The sequence below is a fragment of the Ostrea edulis genome, chromosome 3 (genome assembly GCF_947568905.1).
Source record: "Ostrea edulis chromosome 3, xbOstEdul1.1, whole genome shotgun sequence".
NCBI lineage: Eukaryota > Metazoa > Mollusca > Bivalvia > Ostreida > Ostreidae > Ostrea > Ostrea edulis.
The window spans coordinates 22,309,550-22,330,842 of NC_079166.1; the positions used below are offsets into that span (position 1 = coordinate 22,309,550).

The 21,293-nt window shown below is 34.2% G+C and overlaps 3 protein-coding genes across 4 annotated transcripts in view; all 3 read left to right on the forward strand.

Annotated features, from left to right (window-relative positions):
• Nucleotides 1-21,293, forward strand: part of LOC125677662 (uncharacterized) — a 91,286-nt gene that overhangs the window by 2,723 nt on the left and 67,270 nt on the right. The window contains exons 5-6 of one of the 2 annotated variants that reach the window (XM_056157559.1): nucleotides 33-143; nucleotides 694-750. In XM_056157559.1, coding sequence (XP_056013534.1) covers nucleotides 33-143; nucleotides 694-719 — 137 coding nt within the window. In that variant the 3' untranslated portion in view covers nucleotides 720-750. Of the gene's footprint in view, nucleotides 1-32; nucleotides 2,863-21,293 lie in introns of those variants that run through there. The other variant, XM_056157558.1, reaches the window with a different exon arrangement.
• Nucleotides 7,473-10,192, forward strand: LOC125677607 (multiple epidermal growth factor-like domains protein 11). The gene is made up of 6 exons (XM_056157557.1): nucleotides 7,473-7,933; nucleotides 8,896-8,957; nucleotides 9,138-9,275; nucleotides 9,362-9,487; nucleotides 9,631-9,702; nucleotides 9,845-10,192. The coding sequence occupies exons 1-6, from the start codon at nucleotides 7,842-7,844 to the stop codon at nucleotides 10,057-10,059; spliced, it is 705 nt and encodes a 234-aa protein (XP_056013532.1). The 5' UTR covers nucleotides 7,473-7,841; the 3' UTR covers nucleotides 10,060-10,192.
• On the forward strand, nucleotides 13,189-20,579 carry LOC125677658 (multiple epidermal growth factor-like domains protein 10). The gene is made up of 4 exons (XM_056157560.1): nucleotides 13,189-13,379; nucleotides 17,273-17,410; nucleotides 17,497-17,622; nucleotides 18,004-20,579. The coding sequence occupies exons 1-4, from the start codon at nucleotides 13,313-13,315 to the stop codon at nucleotides 18,228-18,230; spliced, it is 558 nt and encodes a 185-aa protein (XP_056013535.1). The 5' UTR covers nucleotides 13,189-13,312; the 3' UTR covers nucleotides 18,231-20,579.

The following is a 21,293-nucleotide window of genomic DNA, read 5'->3' on the forward strand; positions in this document are numbered from 1 at the left end:
CATTCTGTAAAGTTTTCTTTACATCGTAACAGTGGATATAACAGAGGCTGCACCGAAATATACCAACATCCAACATATGGACAACATGTCTACCGAAGAGAAGGAAGATGTATATGAAAGTAAATCTACATCTTTCATTGCTGGTATCATCAGTCTTCTGATCGTTGCGGGGCTGTTACTAGTTGTGTACGCAATGACGTATCTACATAAAGTCACTTGCATAGTTCAAGGAGATACAGCGAGTAAAAGCACATTTTAAAGAGATGAAACTTACGACCCTCACGTTCAATTAAAATATGATGGCATGCATTATCTTTTATGTACATGTATATAAAAGAATAACAATGGAATTAAAGACTCAAGTTTTGTATCATTCAGACTTCTTATTTCTACCTATAAAAACAAAATAAACGCATGGTACTACATTTACGTTGAATCTCATCAAATAATTTTAAAACATGTTTTAGGTAAAGAATGAATGTTCTAATTACTCATTCTAACACCTAAGCTATTATTTCTAGAAACATATTAGGTAGCATTTGAGGACAATATAACTTGTTTTCATAAAATCTTAAAACAGTTTCTATAACTCTCGATCGCTGTAAGTTTCCATTGCACGTGTTACAAACACCAGTAGCCTATCAATTGATTTATATTTCATAGCTTTATTGTTATACGTAACTGCTTTTTAAGATTTGTCACGTCCGAATGATGCTTAATGCAACGATGGAATAGGATGAATAGAAGCAGGTATGTCATCACTTACAGTTGCAAGATATTTCAATGTTGCACAAAGCTCGATAAATATCTTTTGGAACAGATATCAACAACATGGTTTTAAAAATGATGGTAATAAAGCAGGTATACCACAAATTAGTTTATCAGCACAGTATTACTTCATCTGGTTGCTTCATAGTCAACAATTCAAAACAGCACCATATACAACAACTATCATTTCTGTGATATGTAGAATGAAAAAGATGAAGAGAATGAATACTGACCAATCTCTAATTTCTAATTAGGAAAGCAAATTCAGAGTAAGGCAAAGAAGGACCCCTGGACATACCAGAGGTGAGGATATGTGTCTACGAGGAGTAAGTATCCCCTGTCAATCTGTCACGTGTGATAATCAGAGCAGTATCACTCATCTGGTTGCTTCATTGTCAACGATTCCCAAAACCGACATATACAACAACTATCACTCCAGGAATTCGCAGAATGAAAAATGAAATGGTAAAGAGAACGAATAAGTTACCAATCTCAAAACTCTATTAGGAATACAAATTCAGAGTAGGGCAAACACGTACCCCTGGGCATACGGGAGGTAAGAACAGGAGCCTAAGAGGAGTTAGCATCCTCTGTTGACTGGTCGCACCAGCCATTATTTTGATCGGGTAAACGAAGTAACCCATGGTCAAATCCGTGCGTAATCAACTACCTCAATAGCATTTTTTATAATGGCGGTATGTAATGGTAAATAACACTTTCAAACGGTAATGAATTTTGCAAAATGCAAACTTTAAACAAAAATATTGAAACCCCTGCACCATCAACTTATTTATCAGTAGCCTAAGTCTATTGTTTTTAAAAATGGTCATACACAGAGCAAGTTCCTGAGTATCAAATCAGATAAAAGGCATAAACAGCATGTGCAAGTTATAATGGAATATTACTACATCGATAAGGGAAGTTAACGATTGGTAAGCTGATATTATACCGTTTGTCATAAAGTTGAATTGATATTTTGCCATTGATATCCATTTTCAATAAAATATCCAAGTATAAAGCAGATGTTGAGGGCCCTGTTGCATATTTTATTTCGAGTTTGCCGGGATGAAAGATGATGATAATGAACAATGATCAATCTCCCACAAAGAATACAAATTCGGTCAAAAATTGACTCCAATACATACCAAAGATTGGACCAGGTGTCTGAGAGATATATGTGTAGCTTTGTGTCGCAGTTGATGAGCCATCAATAAATCTTGATAGTGGACACAGCTTTTGAGTTTTAACTACAGTTTAATGACTAAGTGTTGAATGCAGTGCTCATTTCACTTTCCTCCATTACATTCAGTGTTCAATAAATTATTGTGAGTATTATATTCAGTGCTCAATGCATTTAGATTACCAATATATTTAGCTTCCACTACTTTTTTATTACTGACTTTTATATCTAATGTTCACTAATAATGGTGGCTGTCTATTTTATTCAGAGTGTGTATCCCACTTCTACCATGGCCGTGTCAAATATGATGTAGATATATATACTGACTGTTCCTTCGTCAAACGAAGGCAATCACTGGTTTTTGGATATGACCTCCAACACGGATCCCGTGTGACAGCAGGCTTTGGTATGTTCAAGAACCATCACTGCTACAAGACTGAGCGCTAAGCATAGGTCTAACTTTGTGGTACTTCACCTAGAGGTGATAATGTCTCAATGTCAGTGAAAGATTCTCAACGGAACCTAAACGGAAAAAATAACCCACATCGTGTACTTTTATTACAATTGTGTGTGTCATTAAACCATTGAAGTCAAACCATATGCTGAACGTGACTATATAGATACATGTATTTGCTCAAACAGGAAGTCAAATTAGACTCTAAACCTAATTATATAAATCTGGGTTAAGATGGCAACATTGAAGTCATATCAAACTTTTAAACATAACTACAAACCAGACTCTAAATGCGATTAAACTTCAATGTTAACATATGTTCTTTCACATATTTATTTGAAAGCTACTGCTGACAGTCAATTTATTCTTTCTGTATATTCCCTATACTTAGTGTACGAGTTAAAATTCTGTAGATTTTATCAATGAACGAATGAATATTAATAAAATGATTTCAATTCAATTTTCACATTTTGTGCAGTGTTCCTGGAGGGATATGACGCTGGACATAAAAACAAAAGGAGAAAATTCAGAATATCTTCTGAATATTTTGCATATAAGAAATCCTTAATGTTTCATCTTCCTCTTATCATTCATGTGGACGGAAACAAAATTCTCATGCAAGGACGCCAAGTGTACATGTGTTTTAATGATATTTTGATCACGTTTAGTAAAGATTCACAAACAGGTGAACACTTGAATTTTGAAGAATGGGGACAATTTACAACCGTGTGAAAAGTACTTCAAATAGTAAAATATTGATCAAATGCCATCAAAGCCTAAAAGTCGGTCATAGTGCACCAATCGATCTAACATGTGAACTGATGTGAACTGATTATGTATTTCTCTGATAGTGAGACTAAAACAAAATGTCGGAGCAATATCTATCTATGCTGATAAAAAGTCCAGGAAACTATTTGATCTACTTTTAGTTCTGAAGTAGGTCATGGTGCACCAAATTAAGTTGAATGGTTTGAAATGTAAACTGATTATTCATTTCTCCGAAAGGGAGGTTGTGACTAAATTTCAGAGAAAATACCAATGCTAGTGACCATACCAAAAAAATTCAAAAAACTGTTTGACCTATTTCAACCCACAAAGTACTGAAAATTATAGTGCGCCAATCCAGCTTAAATGTTATATGCTCTTGCCATCCTCCGAGAGGACGCTTCTGACTGAATATCAGGACAATGTTTGTATCCCTAATAAAAAAAAATCTGCAAAAAAAGTCCAAAAGTAGGTCAAAAATGAACCAGGCAAGCTAAAATGTTAACTGAACTTGTATTCCTCTGAGAGGAAGCCTTTGACTAAATACCAGGATTATATCTGTATCCCTAATTAAAAAAAAGTCCGGAAGACTGTCTGACCTATTTTTAGTCCAGAAGTAAGTCAAGAATGGACCAATCTAGCTGAAATGCAAACTAAACTTGTGTTCCTTTGAGAGGAAGCCTTTGACCATATTTCAGGGCAACATCTGTATTCTAATGGGAAAAGTTCGCAAAATTGTTTGACCTACTTTTAGTCCTTATGTAGGTCACGCACGGACAAACCAATCCAGTTGAAATGCAAACTGAACTTGTATTACTCTCAAAAGAAGCTTATGTGTGTATTTTGGGGCAATATCTGTATCTGTGCCGACAAAAGGTTCGAAAACAGTTTGACCTACTTATAACCCTAAAGTAGGTTAAGGATAAACTAATACAGCTGAAATACAACTTTACCTTTACAATTCTTGGGGGAGATATTGTGACCAAATTTCAAAGTTGTACATGCATCCGTTATGGAAAAAAGTCCGGAAAACATTACTCGGGACGGAATAACGGACAGACAGCCAGCCGAACACACGCACGGACAAAGCTGTAACTTAATGCGCCCCGTATAATGACGGGCGTATAAAAACTCCGCTTCAAATTGTTTAATGGCTTGATGTAATATCATACAAGCGTTGTATTTTTTTTGTAAAACTTATACAGTACCAATTTTGATGCACCAGATGCGCATTTCGACAAATAATGTCTCTTCAGTGTTGCTCAACCGAAATGTTTGAAATCCAAAATAACTATGAAGTTTTGGAGCTAAATATAGCCAAAACATGTATCCTGGCTCAAACAGTTACCACCTAAGTTGATTTTGTTAATAGATGGTTAACTAATAATATGAAGTGTGATATATGTTCTCATTCGACTGTATGTTTCTTAATAGGATGCGTTCTCTCTCTCTCTCTCTCTCTCTCTCTCTCTCTCTCTCTCTCTCTCTCTCGTAATGTTATTTATTTTATTTGTGCTCGTTTCCTAGATGTTAGCAATCATACGGAGTGCAAGATATGGAATACTACACAGAAGAAAAGCACAGCTAAAGTAATTCCACCCTCCTGTGATGTCATCAGATTTTCAAAATCGATAATTTATTTACATTTATGCATGATCGGAATATAACTTTTGTTGGAGTCTTTTTCTACAGTCATTGTAAAAAATCTTGTTCAAAATAAAATGTTTCAAAAGTCTAAGTTATAGATGATTAATGAATGATGCGTTCCAAAATATTGAATCCAAGGGCAATGACTCTGTTTCTATTGTTTTCTTTATCAAGTCTATTATGCAATGATTTCCTTTATTTTTTACAGACATTTTGTATATTTTTGTGAAGATACAGTTTCATGAAATTGTTATAAATGCTACTATATCGTCATAACCAGTTTGTATGAAATTTTAATAACGCTGTTTAAGGAAAATTGCAATTTTCTGAAAGTGATATACCATTCTGTTTATTTACGTCTCACATTTTAAAAAGTGTTATGACAAATGTATTATATTTGAAAAATTGTTAGTTTTAACGCTAATGAATGGAAATAAATACACATTTTAAACTTGTATCAGATAAAACTGCGAGTATGGTGTTACCTTAAGTATAACATCTTGTGAAGTAAAACCAAGACTGAAGGCCTGGATTTTATATTATCGTTATAAATAAGGAGATGTCATATCACTGGCAACTAGTTTCACTTTATAATTATAGATTTATTTTAGGCCATGAATAAAAGTTATATTCAAAATGAACTCTTTTTATGTCTAGAATGGGATGTAGGTTTCCAAGATGACAACTACCAGATTGCATGTCATTATCCTAACTACGGAAATCAATGTCAAGTGTGCTGTAACTGCGAGCAATGGAACTGTGGTTTTGTTACTGGATGTAAGGGTATGCTATGACCTTTATACATAATCCAGAAATAAATACAGGGGACGTCAAACTCATTTACTTTCCAGATATCAATCTAATTATTTTAACTATTAATTTCCATATATTTCAGATAGGTCACCAACGATTTCACCAAGCACAATGATTTCACCAAGCACTACAGAAACTTCTTTTCCCGTATATTTATTGACTAAACCTCTTAAAGGTACACTACATGATCTTTACCAAGTAACTGTTGATCGTGTAAAACATATGCAAATACGTAACATGATTCCGGTTTCTAGTATGTCGCTCTGGATACACCAGGTATGACTGTAAATTAACTTGTCGGTATCTAAGTTACGGGGTCAGCTGTCAGTTACAGTGTGAATGTGAGAAGAATCTTTGTCATCATGTAAATGGATGTGAAAGCAAGCAATGTCAAGCAGTAATTTTGTTTTTTGAAATTGAAATTCACAATAACGATTATAACGTGCACAGCTTTAATCATATATGCAAGGTGAAGATAACGAACAGTGATCAATCTCATAACTCCTACAAGCAATACAAAATAGATAGTTGGGCAAACACGGACCCCTGGACACACCAGAGGTGGGATCAGGTGCCTAGGAGGAATAAGCATTCCCTGTTGACTGATGACTAATAGTTCCATTTCAAACAGCTATCACACATTTGGTATACAACTCATTCAAATCAATCTATAATAAATCGTCCTATAAAATGTGTAGACTTTTAGAACACCATTATATGGTGTTTATTTTGTCAGTGTTATTATTTCAAAGAACAGCGTATATTATCAGTTTGAATTACCAAATGTAATCAACTAGTAATCATAGAAATTGCAATAAGTAGTATGTCTGTTATATACTATAACAGTTATATACCAGTGCGGCAAATTACAAGCAGTATAAATTGAACATGGTGTGAAAATTAATTCTTTTCAAATTGTCATATGGTATTTGTTTAAATATAATTAGTGGTTGTAAATACAAATATGGTGTTAATTCTTTGAATTCATACCATCATTATATATTATCAGAAGTACAGAGCGACAGAACCTCCAAATTAGAATAGGAAATTTCAATAAGTATATCCCTGTAATAAACCTCAATTTCATTAAAACTGTACAATTTTAATTTATGTACCCTAGAGCCACTACGGTTAGTGTGAACATCTCAGAATAAATGTTCTAATCTACAGTACCATGGTACTAGGCATGGTTGCAGTCGTTCAGTTTATCATTTATATTTTTCTTCTAATCTGTTATTACTTGCAGAATAAGCCTAATACAGTCATAAACGTAGTTCTAAAGCTTGGAAATGAGGATAGCAGTATATATTTCAATTTGCAAACAATGTATGGCAAAAATCATACTGCATTTAACATTAGCCCCCGTGAATGCTATCTTCGATGAAGGGTAAAAGTCGAAGGTTGTTTTGTTGTTTTACCGTATAAGAGACAGTTTGAGATATATTTGAAACGAACAAAACCTTAAAATTTCTAGATCCAGGACAAAAGGTTTGCCTGAAACATGTTTATTTTTAATTTGATGATAATATTAAGGAAAGTATGTTGATTGACAAATAAAGATATTTAAATTAATCGTCATATATTTCGAATATTGGAATAATTGGTATGAATGTGTTTGCCCAACTATCTATTTTGTATTGCTTATAGGAGTTATGAGATTCATCACTGTTCGTTATCTTCACCTTTATAGGAGTTATGAGATTGATCACTGTTCGTTATATTCACCTTCCATGACTGCAGCATTTCTGAATCCATGACTGATTTTGTAAACTGAATCAGGTTTCTGAAAATATCGGTAAGCTGATTTTACACTAGTTTCAATAATTCCGTTTAAAGTGAGCATTTCGTAAAATCAATGCTTCTTAAAATGATCTAATTTGTAAATACAACCTGGCTTTAGCTCAAAATATGTCTGGCGTGTTTCCTATCAATTTCTGCGCGGTTATTTACTCGCTTCTTTTGACTACGGATTGCTACGCTTACCTACTCAAGATAGAGGCTCATGGCAGGTTTTAGAACTGTCGAACTGCGGTAAAGATTGATGCAGAAATATTCAATTGACCCTAGTGAAGACCCTTGACAATTCAGGAAGTACGTATATTGTATATCACTAAAATATCATTTTAGCTGTCATGTTGATACTGTATACATAGGAATGAGATTTGTTAAGACAGAACAACATCAACATATTTCAATGGATACAATCACTAGTATATGATATCAATGGATTTTAATTTGTGTTCATGTCTCTTTTTGTGGTTTTTCTCTCCTTATATCACGTCTTCTGCCTCGCAATTATGTGAAGGGTAAGTCTTCTTTATTTATTCTCTACAATACTGCTTAGTACAACATGTGTTTTAATACAAAAACAATGATCCATCATTTATTTTATAAGATTATTATAAAAACTATTGACCAGTACAATCACATTAATTTACCAATCTGTTCTTTGAGATTTGCTAACAGTAAGACTAGCAAGATGCATGCATTACAAACGTAGTGGTGAGGTTATTACATTTCGTTGTATATGCACGTAACTCTACGTGTATTCGTTCTCAACACAAACATTATACACCACTGTAAATCTGTTTATACTGTCACAAGTTGAAAATTGATGTGAAAATCTCTAAAACACAATAACGGTTTTGTCTACTTGATTGTCGACAACTTTGGTTTCAAATACGTATGAATCATTGTTCATAATTCAAGGAACATACCTTGATTTCTTCAAATTTCAAGACGTCTTTGTCATGTATGTAGAAAACGCTTCTTTGACGCAAATTTCAACCAAACGACAAACTTCACCGGGTTATCTCTAGTCACGAAACATTCATCAATGTAGCAAATCATGGGAATGTGATTTATTTTAAACATAGAACAATTCTATTTTACTCTAAATTTAGACTTTTTGCATACATTTACTAACATAGATTGATCAATTAACTCTCATGACGCAACGTTATTACCATACCAATCTCTTTTGTAACTTTAACTATACTGTCTACTGTACTTCTAGCTATTCACGTACAATACATGTATTATTTGCTATCAATGTTGATAATATCCAGAAAATGTTAGAAGATATTAAGATCTTTTTATTCCGTCCTGAACACGTGTTTTATGCGATGTAAACTGCATTGTATTACACATACATTATAATAATTCTTGAGTCATGGCATATTTAGTTTTTAATATCTCTCTGTGTCAAATGTTAGAAACCATGGAAGTGGGTACAGTATTTTGATTTACATGTTTTAAACAATTTCAGCCCTGACGGGGAAGAATGCTGTTGGGGATATGTATGGAATGAAGCACAGAATAACTGTACACGTCTGTATACATTAGTATTCAAGTTCATTCTTAATAGGAAGTTCATAATAGAAATTATACTCAAACACATCTGTATATTATTTATAAATAACAACGGGATGCATGGAGGTAAATTGCAATCTTGATTACCGCTTTTGATAATTTTTACAAATACGCAATATTTTTTCTGCCTTTCTGTAGGTTGCACGGAAGGCTTTTATGGTAGGAACTGTACTACACCTTGTCCAAAACCATACTTTGGTTCGACTTGTCTATTAAAATGCATGTGCAGCAGTGAAAACTGTCACCACGTGTATGGGTGCAAAAGAACTCCATCAGGTGAGGAAGAATTACTAACATTTAGCTTTTGTCTTGCCGAAGAAAGACATTATCTATTTCAGATTACCTCATATCAAATTTTACAGAATGTGCGACTGGAAAGTATGGCGAATATTGTGAGTTATCTTGCCGTTACCCAAACTATGGAAATAGGTGTCAGTTGGTCTGTCATTGTGATGAAGCGTTCTGTGATCCTTCTAGTGGATGTGCAGGTTTATTGTATAGTCATCCTCAATCCAGCTTCAATGTGTTCATTTTCAATTCACATTCCCATTAAGATAAAACTTATCTAAGAAACACCCGATGAAATGTCTTGTACATGATTAAAAGAAACTATATTGTCTTTTGTTTGTAGAAGATTATTCATCATTGCACAGCATTGAAATATCAACCGTACCTGTAGCTGCTTCAAGTGAAATTTATACCGGTAATGTTTTAGACATCCCTGCAAGAATACACTGCATTTTGATTAAAAGAGTCATCACATTAGTTTTCATGTGTACAGTTTATATCTTAACCTCCTGCACACTTTGATTTTCCATTGTGTATTTTTTTTTACATCATAACAGAGGTTACAACAGAGGCTGCACTGAGATCTACCAACATCCCCAATACGGACAAAATATCTGCCAAAGAGAGGGGTAATGTAAATGAAAGCAATTCTACATCTTTAATTGCTGGTATTATCAGTCTTCTGATCCTTGCGGGAATGTTGCTGACCCTGTATGTAATGGCGTATTTACATAAAAGTCACGTGTATAGTTCAAGTAGATACAGCGAGTAAAAGCACACTTTGGAATTATGAAACTTACGACCCCTGCGTTCAATCAATATATGACTGCGTGAAATATTTTTTTTCTTTACATGTATCTAACAAAAGTAACAATGCAATAAAAGACTCAAGTTTGTATTATTCAGTATTATCTATACCGATCAAAAACAAAGAATCGCACAGTACTAATTTATGTTGAATCTCATCACATAATTTTTCAATCATGCTTTTGATAAAGAGTGAATGTTTTAATTACTCATTGGAACATCTAATGTTATTATCTATTGGATAGATATTTGATAGAATTAGAGGATAATAGAACGTATTTGCATAAAATCTTAAGATAGTCTCTGTAACTCTCGATTGTTGAAAGTTCATATTGCTTGTGATTCAGGCACCAGTAGTCTATCAAATGCACGGGTTCTCCTTATTTCATTGCGTTCTCATCAAACATAACCACTTCTTAAGAGTTGTCGCGTCTGAATGATGCTCGCCGCAACGATGTAATTGGATGAATAGAAGCAGATGTGTTATAATTTACAGTTGCAGAATATTTTAATGTTGCAAAAAGCACCATATATCGCCTTTGGTGCAGATATCAACACCATGGTTTTAGAAATGATCGTCATACAGCAGGTATACCACACGTGATGTCATCAGCACAGTATCACTTCATCTGCTTGTCTCAGCAACAGCAACAACTATCAGTCCTGGGATCCACAGAGTGAAAAACGAAAAAAGATGAAGATAACAAATAGTGACGAATTTAAAACTCTTGTTAAGAATAGAAATTCAGAGTAGGGCAAACACGGACCCCTGGATATGCCAGAGGTGAGAACAGGTGCCTAGGAGGAGTAAGCATTCCCTGTCGACTGGTCACACCACCAATCATTTAGATCGGGTAAACGAAGTAATCCATAGTCAAATTCGTCTGTAAACAACGACTTCAATAGTATAAAACATGTTTGACAGAATTTCACCTAATGGTAAATTACATTGTTATAACGACAATGAATTTTGTTAAATGTAAACTTTAAACGAAAAAGTTGAAACTCCTACACCGTCAACTTGTTTGTCAGTAGCCTGCTCCGATTTTAAAATAAATGATCATACGCAGAACAAGTTCTTGCGTATCAAAAGAGTTGAATGATATAAACACCATGTACAGGTTATAATGGAGTAATTCTACATCAATATGGGGAGTTAACGATAGGAAAGCTGAAATGATACCGGTTGTCATAAAGTTGAATTGTTAGTTTACCGTTGATGTCTAGTTTCAATAAAATATCCAAAAGTGAAGCAGATTTGGAGGGTTCTGTTGTGTCTTTTATCTCGAGTTTGCCAGGATGAAGGGCGGATATGACGAATAGTGATCAATCTCATAACACCCACAAGCAATACGAATTGCAAAGTTGGTCAAACAACGACCCCAGGCTATACCAGAGGTGGGATCAGGTACGTAGGATATGTATATATGCAGCTTTGTATCGCAGTTGATAAGCCATCAATAAATATTGATAAGGGACACACATCTTCACTGTTCACTACATTTTAATGACTAATTGCTGTATTCAGTGTTCATTTCATTTTGATCCTTTGTATTCAGTGTTCACTAAATTCTGATGACTATTATATTCAGTGCTCACTTCATATGATTACCATTATATCTAGCATTCACTATATTTTGATTACTGGCTATCATACCCAATGTTCACTAATAATGATGACTGTCTATCATATTCAGAGTTTGAGCCGCGCCCCTGTCATGGCCCTGTCCAACCTATGATGTAAATATAGGTACTGACTGGTCCTTCGTCAAACGGCCTTTTGGATATGACCTCCAATACGGATATCCCGTGTGCATGTAACAACAGACTTTGGTATGTTAAAGAACCTTCACTGTTATAACCCCTAGAGCTGAGCATAGGTCTAAATTTGTGATACTTCACCTACAGTGGTAACATCTCAATGTGAGTGAAAACTTCTCAACGCAACGTAAACGAAAAAAAAAAAAAAAACCCACACTGTGTACTTTTATTACAAGTGTGTTCAGATTAAACCATTAACGTTAAAGCATGTTCTAAATCTGACTATATAGATATTTGCTCATACAAGAAATGAAATCAGACTCTCAATCTAAGTCTATAGATTTGTGTTCAGATGACAACATTGAAGTAATATTACACTTTTAAACATAACTATATAGAAGATGATATGATTAGAGTCAAATCAGACTTTAAATGTGTTTAAAACGTCAATGTTAGCAGAATATCTTCCATATCTGTATTCGAAAGTTACTGCTGACAGTAAATTCATTCTTTCTGTAAGAAAAGTGAATATTCCGAACAGTGATCTATCTCATAACTCCTATAAACAATATAAATAAATAGTTGGGCAAACACAGATCCCTCGACAAACCAGAGGTGGGATCAGGTGCATAGGAGGAGTAACATCCCCTGTCGACCGGTCACATCCGTTGTGAGCCCTATATCCTCATCAGGTAAATGGGGTTATCCGTAGTCGAAATCAGCGTGCTAAGAATGGTCTAACAGTCGGTATGAAACACGTCAGACAACATTTGATCCAATGGTAGGTATTGTACTTACAAACTAGATCGTCATAACGACCATAGAATTTGCGAACTGCTGACTTCAATAAAGATTGTTGAAACCCCGGTACCATCAACTTGTTTGTCAGTAACTTGCCTCGATTTAAAAACTGACCGTAAGCAGAACAAGCTTTTCCATATATTTCTTATCGATGTATGTACATTTTTTTATAATTACTGTACGAGTTCAAACTCTCTGTAGGTTTTATCAAGAAATAAATGAATAGGAATAAAATGATCTCAAATCAATATTCACCTTTTGCAGTCTTTCCTGGGTAGATATGACATTGGACATAGAAACAAAAGGAGAAAATTCAGACTATCTTCTGAAGGAATGTTTCAATATTTTGCATCTAAGAAATCCTATATTATTCCTCTTTTTCTTACATTTCATGTTGACGGAAATAAAATGTTCGTGCAAGGAAACCAAGTGTACTTGTGTTTTATTTATATTATGATCACTTTTACTATGATTCACTAGCATGTGAACACTTGAAAATGAGGAAAATTTATAACCGTGTGAAACGTACTTCATATCATAAAAATGTTGATCAAATACCATCAACGTATGGTACTGATATTTAATCAAGTATTTCTCATATAGCAAGAGAAATAATTTACCAAACTCCGCTTCAAATTGTTAAATGGCTAGATGGAATGTCATACACGCGTCATGTTTTGTTTGTATACTATCAAGATGTATTATGGTTCAAACGGTTACCACGTAAGTGGATTTTGTTAATGGATCTTTAACTTATAATATAATATGAATTCTAAATTATATCCTCACACGTTGGCATGTTTTTTTAAACCACTTTTTGTGTTTGCTCCCTCACTCTTTTTTTCTCTCTTTCTAGTATTGCCATTTATTTTATTGTGTTAGTTCGCTAGATGTTATCATTCATACGAAGAGCAAGGCATGAAATACGACACTCAAGAAATGCACAGGTAAGTATAACATCTTATGAAAGTCAAACCAAGGCTGTTTATACCATCGTTTTAACAAAGACAATGTCATATCTCACTGGGAATTAGTTTCACTTTAGAATTATAGATTTATTTTAGGCCATGAATGAAAGTAATATTCAAAATTAACCTTTTTGTTTAGAATGCGATGTAGGGTTCCAAGGTGACTACTGCCAGATGGTCTGTCGTTATCCTAACTACGGAAATAACAGTCTGTTGGAATTCCCATGTGCACGAATTCTGCTCCTTTGTTAATTGACCTGTTTCTATATTCATATGAAGCAGAATTTACTCAAAAACTTCTACGTGAGAAGAAAAAACCTCTCGCTGTGACCTTCAATTCGACATTTCGATATATCGATGACGTTTTGTCTATTAACAATAATAACTTTCATTCATATGTCGATTCCATATGTTCCTGTGAGCTCGAAATAAAGGACACAACAGAGTCGTCCACTTCTGCTTCATACTTAGATATTTTATTGAAAGTAGACATTAACGGCAAACTGACAACTTAATTGTATGGCAAACGGGATGATTTCAGCTTCCCCATCATCAACTTTCCATATTTATGTAGCAATATTCCATTATCATCTGCATATGGTGAAGAGCTTGTCCTGTGTCTAGTCAGTTTTTATACTGAGGTAAGCCACTGACAAAAAAGTTGATGATATAGGGGTTTTAACAGTCTCGATTGAAGTCAGCATTTCGCAAATGCACCCTACCATTGGGTTAAATGCTGCCTGACGTGTTTCATACCGATTGTTAAGCCGTTCTTGGCACACTGATTTTGAAAGCGGATAACTCCGTTTACCTGAACAGGATATAAGGCTCACGGCGGATGTGACTGGTCGACAGGGTATGCTTACTCCTCCTAGGCACCTGATTCCACCTCTAGTGTGTCCACAGATCCGTGTTTGCCACACTATCTATTTTGTATTGCTTGTAGGAGTTATGAGATTGATCACTGTTCGTTATCTTCACCATTTCATGTCAATATGGTGTAACTGAGAGCAGTAGAACTGCAGTTTTGTTACTGGATGTGATGGTATGCTCCGATCATTACACATAATCCAGAAATAAATACAGGAGACGTCAAATTCCTTTTCTTTCCAGATATCAATCTAATTATTTTAACTATGAATTTCGATATATTTCAGATGGGTCACCAACGATTTCACCAAGCACAACGATTTCACCAGGTACTACATAATCTCCATTTCCCGTATATTTATTGACAAAAACTCTTAAAGGTACATTACATGATCTTTACCAAATAATTGTAGATCGTGTATAACATATAAAATACGTAACATGATTCCGTTTTCCAGCATGTCGCTCTGGATACACCAGCTCTGACTGTGAATTGCCATGTCGGTATCCAAGTTACGGGGTCAACTGTCAGTTACAATGTGAATGTTAGAAGGATTTGGTACACAACTCATTCAAATCAATCTATCGTATATTGCACTTCCTATAAAATTCGTTGACTTTTCTAACATCAACATGAACGTGTTTAATTTATTAGTGTTGTTATTTTAAAAGAACAGGGTATTTAATCAGTTCAGTTACTAAATGTAATCAACTAGTAACCGTTAATATGGCGGTGAATAGTATGTTGCTTATGTACTATAACTTTTATATAACAGTGCTGCAAAAAATAAAACTAAGAAAAATAAATTGTACATAGTGTGAAAATTAATTCTTTTCAAATTATTATACTGTAATATTTTAATTTACTGAGTGTTGTAAATACAAATATTGTTTTAATTTTTTGTATTCATACCTACCAAGTAAATATGAAAAAAAAAACACTGAGTGACAGAACTTCCAAATTCGAATATAAAATTTAACCGTATCATTTTCAATTTGCAAAGAATTCATGGAAAATGTGATATCGCATTTAAAATTATCTCCCGTGATACTACCTTCATTGAAGGATAACATTATAAGGTTGTTTTCTTGTTTATACGGGACAATCTGGGACAATATATATTTGCAACGGACAAAGCCTTAAAATGCTTAGATCCAGAACAAATGGTTTCCCTGAAATAAGTTCACTTTTAATTGGATGATAATATTTAGGAAAGTCTGTCGATCGACAAAGAAAGATATTTAAATTAATCACCATATATTTCGAATATTGGAATGGTTGGTATGAATGCAGCATTTATACGTCAATGCCGAGCAGGAATAACACTGACTCCATGCCCGAGAGCGACCATTATTTACACTGAATCAGGTCAACTTAAAATAAAGTTGGTGTTACGCTTGTTTCAATAGCCACTTTTAAAGTCAGCATTTCGTAAAATAAATGATTCTTAATATGATCAAATTTTTCAAAAAACCTTGCGTTAGCCCAAACCATTTCTGGTGTGTTTCATACCAATTTCTGAACAATTATTTACCTACTTCTTTTGGCTACGGATTGCTACGTTTATCTCGTCAAGACAGAGGTTCACGATAGGTTTTAGTCATAGATATTGGTCAGTTGATTTTACACTGATCTCAAGAATCTCGTTTAAAGTCAGCATTTCGTAAAAGCGAGGATTCTTAAAATGATTTTATTTGTAAATACAATCAGACGTTAGCTCAAACGATGCATGGCATGTTTCACACCAATTTCTGAGCAGTTATTTGCTCACTTATTTAACTACAAATTGCTACGATTGCCTCGTCAAGTCAAAGGGCTCACTGCATGTTTTGGAACTGCCAAACTACAGTAAAGATTGGTACGGAAATATTAAATTTGCCCAAAGTGAAGCCCCTTGATAATCCAGGAAGTATGTATATAGTATATCGTTAAAATATCATTTTAGTTATCATATTGATTCTGCATACATATGAATGATATTTTGAAGGACAGAAGAACATCAACATATTTGAATTGATAACAGCACTAGTATCTGATAGCAATGGATTCTAGTTTATTTTCACGTTTCTTTTTGTGGTTTTTGTCTCTTTGTATCACGTCTTCTACCTCACAATTATGTGATGGGTAAGTCTTTGTCATTCATTCTCCACAATATTGCGTAGTACAACATGTTTTTCTTAGTAAAACAACAATGGTGAATCAGTTATTTTGTAGGATTATTATGTAATCTATTCGAGAGTAGAATCACAAAAATTTTGTATTGCTTATAGGACTTTTGAGATTGATCACTGTTTCTCTACTACATTTCTAATTATTGACGTACGATATATGCATTATTTTATATCGATGTTCATAATATCGATAAAATGACAGACATTTTAATATCTATTTGTACCGTGTTGAACACGTGTCTTATCATATGTAAATTACATTGAATTGCATTTACATGTACATTATAATGTTTTTTGACTACTGGCATATTGAACTTTTAACATTTTTGATCGTTAAATGTTAGAAACAATACAAATAGATACATTATTTTGATACGATTTGTTTTTAAACAATTGTAGTCCTGACGGGAAAGTATGTTGTAATGGATATGTATGGAATGAAGCACAAAATACCTGTACACGTGTGTATATATTAGCATTCAAACATATTTGTACATTACTCACGGATTATGATGGAATGCACGAAGGAAAATTGCAATGTTAATTACCGTTCTTGAATGTTTGTTTTTTTTATCAATAAGCAATATTTTTTCTCCCTTTTGGTAGGTTGCACGGATGGCTTTTACGGTAGGGACTGTTCTATACCTTGTCCAAAACCATTTTTTGGCTGGAATTGTCAATTAAATTGCACATGCAGCATTGAAGACTGTCACCACGTTTACGGGTGCAGGAGAACACCATTAGGTCAGGAACAATTACTAACATTCAGCTTTTGTCTTGCCGAAGAAAGGCATTATCTGTTTCAGATTACCTCATATCAAATTTTACAGAATGTGCAACTGGAAAGTATGGCGACTATTGTGAGTTTTCTTGTCGTTACCCAAACTATGGAAATAGATGTCAGTTGGCTTGTCTCTGTGATGAAGTGTTTTGTGATCCTTCTAGTGGATGTGCAGGTTTATTGTATAGTCATCATCAATCCAGCTTCAATATGTTCATCTTCCTTTCACATTCCCTTATAAGATAAAACATCTATTACGTAAGAAACACCTATAACTAAATTTTATTGTAAATGATTTAAAGAAACTAGATTGTCTTTGTTATAGACAAGTATTCATCATTGCACAGCAATGATGAATATCAATCGTACCTGCATCTGCTTCAAGTACAATTTATAACGGTGATATTTTTAGATATCCTTGCAAGCATACACTGCATTTTAATTAAACAGCCATCACATTAGTGTCCATGTGTACAGACAACACGTACAGTTTATATCTAAAACTGCTGCACACTTCGATTTTCCTTTCTGTAAAGTTTTCTTTATGTCATAACAGAGGCTACAACAGAGGCTGAACCGAAATCTACCAGCATCTTCCATTTGGACAATATGTGTGCAGAAGAGAAGAAAAATGTATATGAAAGTAATTCTACATCTTTAATTGCTGGTATTATCAGTCTTCTGATCGTTGCGGGGTTGTTGCTAGTTCTGTACGCAATGGCGTATCTACATAACTTCACGTGCATAGTTCAAGGAGATACAGCTAGTGAAAGCACACTTTGAAAGGATAAAGTTTACGACTCTCACGTTCAATCAAAATATGACAGCATGGAACATTTTCTCTGAACATATATCTAAAAGATTAACAATGCAATTAAAGATTTAAGTTCTGATTTATTCAGAATTCTTAACTATAACGCTAAGAAACAAGAAGTAGCAATTTTACACTGAATTTCATCATATAATTTTCCAAACATCTTTTCCGTAAAAAAAAGATGAACCGCCTAATTACTCATTCTAGTATTTAATGCTATCACTTGCTCGACAATGATATGATAGAATTTGAGGAAAACAGAATGTCGTTCCAAAAAATCTTAAAATAGTATCTGCAACTCTCGACTGTTATGAGGATCTATTGCACGTGTTCCAGGCATCAGTTGTCTATCAAATGCATGGGTTTTCTATATGTCATTGCGTTCTCGTCAAACGTAACCACATTTTGAGAATTATCGCGTTCAAATGATGCCTAAACTCAACGATGCAATTGGGTGAATAGAAGCAGCTGTGTCATCATTTGCATTTGCAAGCGATTTCATTGTTGCACAAAACATCATATTTCACCTTTGGAGTAGATATCAACACCATGGTTCAACAAATTAGCAGGTATACTACACGTCAGCTCACTAGCACAGGATTCCTTCACCTGCTTGCTTCATTACGATTCACAACATCTCCCTATACAACAATACTCATTCCTAGGATTCTCAGAGTAAAAAAGGTGAAGATAACGAATAGCGACCAATCTCAAAAATTCTTAATAAGAATAGAACTTCAGAGTAGGGCAAACTTGGACCCCTGGAAATCCGAAAAGTGCCTAAGAGGAGTAAGCATCCCCTGTCAACCGGTCACATCAACCATCATCTTGATCGGACAAACGAAGTGATCTATAGGCGAATTCGTGTGTATACAACGAACTAAATTGGTATAAAACATATCTGGTAACATTTCACCCAACTGCAGGTTGAATTAGTAGATTATATCGTTACAACGACCATGAATTTTGCAAAATGCAGACTTTAAACGAAAATGTTGAAACTCCGTTAACATCAACTAGTTTGTCAGTAGACTGAGTCGATATAAAAACTGATCATACGCGGAAACAAGTTTTTTTTATCACTACACGTTGGTTACTCTCTATCATATCCAATGTTCACTAATAATGATGATTGCCTATCCTATTCAGAGTTCGAGACCCGCTCTTGGCGTGGCCTTATACAACTTATGACGTAAATATGGGTACTCACCGTTCCTTTGTCAAACGAAGGCAATCGCTTGTCTTTCGGATATGACCCCCAACACGAAGATCCTGTATCACAGAATGCTTTGGTATGTTACAGATCCTTCATTGCTACGACCCGGAGCCCCAAGCATAGATTTACATTTGTGGTATTTCACATAAATGTGGGGACTTTACAATGAAAGGCGAAGATAACGAACAGAGATCAATCTCATAACTCCTATAAACAATACAAATTAGATATCTCGGCAAACAAGATTTCTGGATACACCATAGGTAGGATCAGGTGCCGAGGAGGAGTAAACATCCCATGTCGACCAGTAACACCCACCGTGAGCCCTATATCCTGATCATGTAAACGGAGTTATCCGTGGTCAAAATCAGAGTGAAAACATTTTAACGGAACGTAAACGAAAACAAACCCTACTCCATATACCTGTCTTACTGTTCTTGTTCAGATTAAACCATTAACGTCAAAGCCTATTCTAAATGTGACTCTATAGATATTTGCTTATATACAAAATTAAATCAGACTCTAAATCTATTGATATAGATTTATGTTAAGATAACAACATTGAAGTCAAATTATTAGATATGACTATATAGATCTGTGTTAAGATGATACCAATAACGTCAAATTAGACTTTGAATTTGATTAAACCGTATTGTAGTATTGTATTGTGAGTTTGAATGCTCAATGTGGTAATTTGGGAATGCTTAATCATTTAAGGTCAATAGTTTATCTCTGCTGACTGTATCTCTTAAAATTCGTTTCTAGAAGGGAGGGGGTAGGGTTACAAAATCTGACATAGTTTCAGATTAAACCTCATTTGGTATATTTTTTTTTCTATTCAATATCTTAGATACTACTTGACTTATTGTAAAAATGAAATAAAATCAGAAATTTTATGAGCAGAATTTTGTTGTTGTCAGAAAATGTATGCCTGATAGTATTTGAGAAACGCCATATTTAGGGTAAATTTGGCCAATTGCCAAGTCGAATCATCCCAATGTTTTCCTTTGATGCATTTTGAATTTCTAATCAATGTTGATTTTTTATCTGTTTGTGTTTAATTTATATAACTATATATGACAAACAATATTTCTGGTGTCAATAAAATTGTTATTGGCTTCTGTGTTAATTTCTTTAATTTTGGTATTTTTTGCCTTTTGGGGCCAGAAAAGAGGGGATTTCAATCTCGCTTTCCTCGAAAATTAACCTGATTACTTTTGTTGATTTTTTGATATGTTTTAGAATAAAGTCAAAATGTTATAATAAATAAAATTGAAAAAAATTCAATGAGCGGTTTTTTGGGAGTTAGCTACCAATAGCTACCATAAACGAAAATACAACCTACACCATGTACTTTTATTGCAAGTGTGTTTAGTTTAAACCATTGACGTCAAATCATGTTCTAAATCTGACTATATAGATATTTGCTCATACAAGACTCTAAATCTAACTCTATAGATTTCTGTTCATTGAAGTCATATCAAACTGTTAAACATGGCTATATAGAAGATGATATGATTAGAGTCAAAACAGACTCTAAATGTATTCAAAACCTCAATGTTAGCAGATTATATTCCATAACTGTATTTCAAAATTGCTGCTGACAGTAAATTTATTCTTTCTGTATCAAAGGTGAATATAACGAAAACTGATAAATCTCAAAAGTGTTAAAAGCAATAAAAATAAATAGTTGGGCAAACACGGGCCCCTGAACACACCAGAGGTGGGATCAGGTGCCTAGGAGGAGTAAGCATCCCCTGTCGAACGGTCATACCTGCCATGAGCCCTATATCCTGATCAGGTAAACAGAGTTATT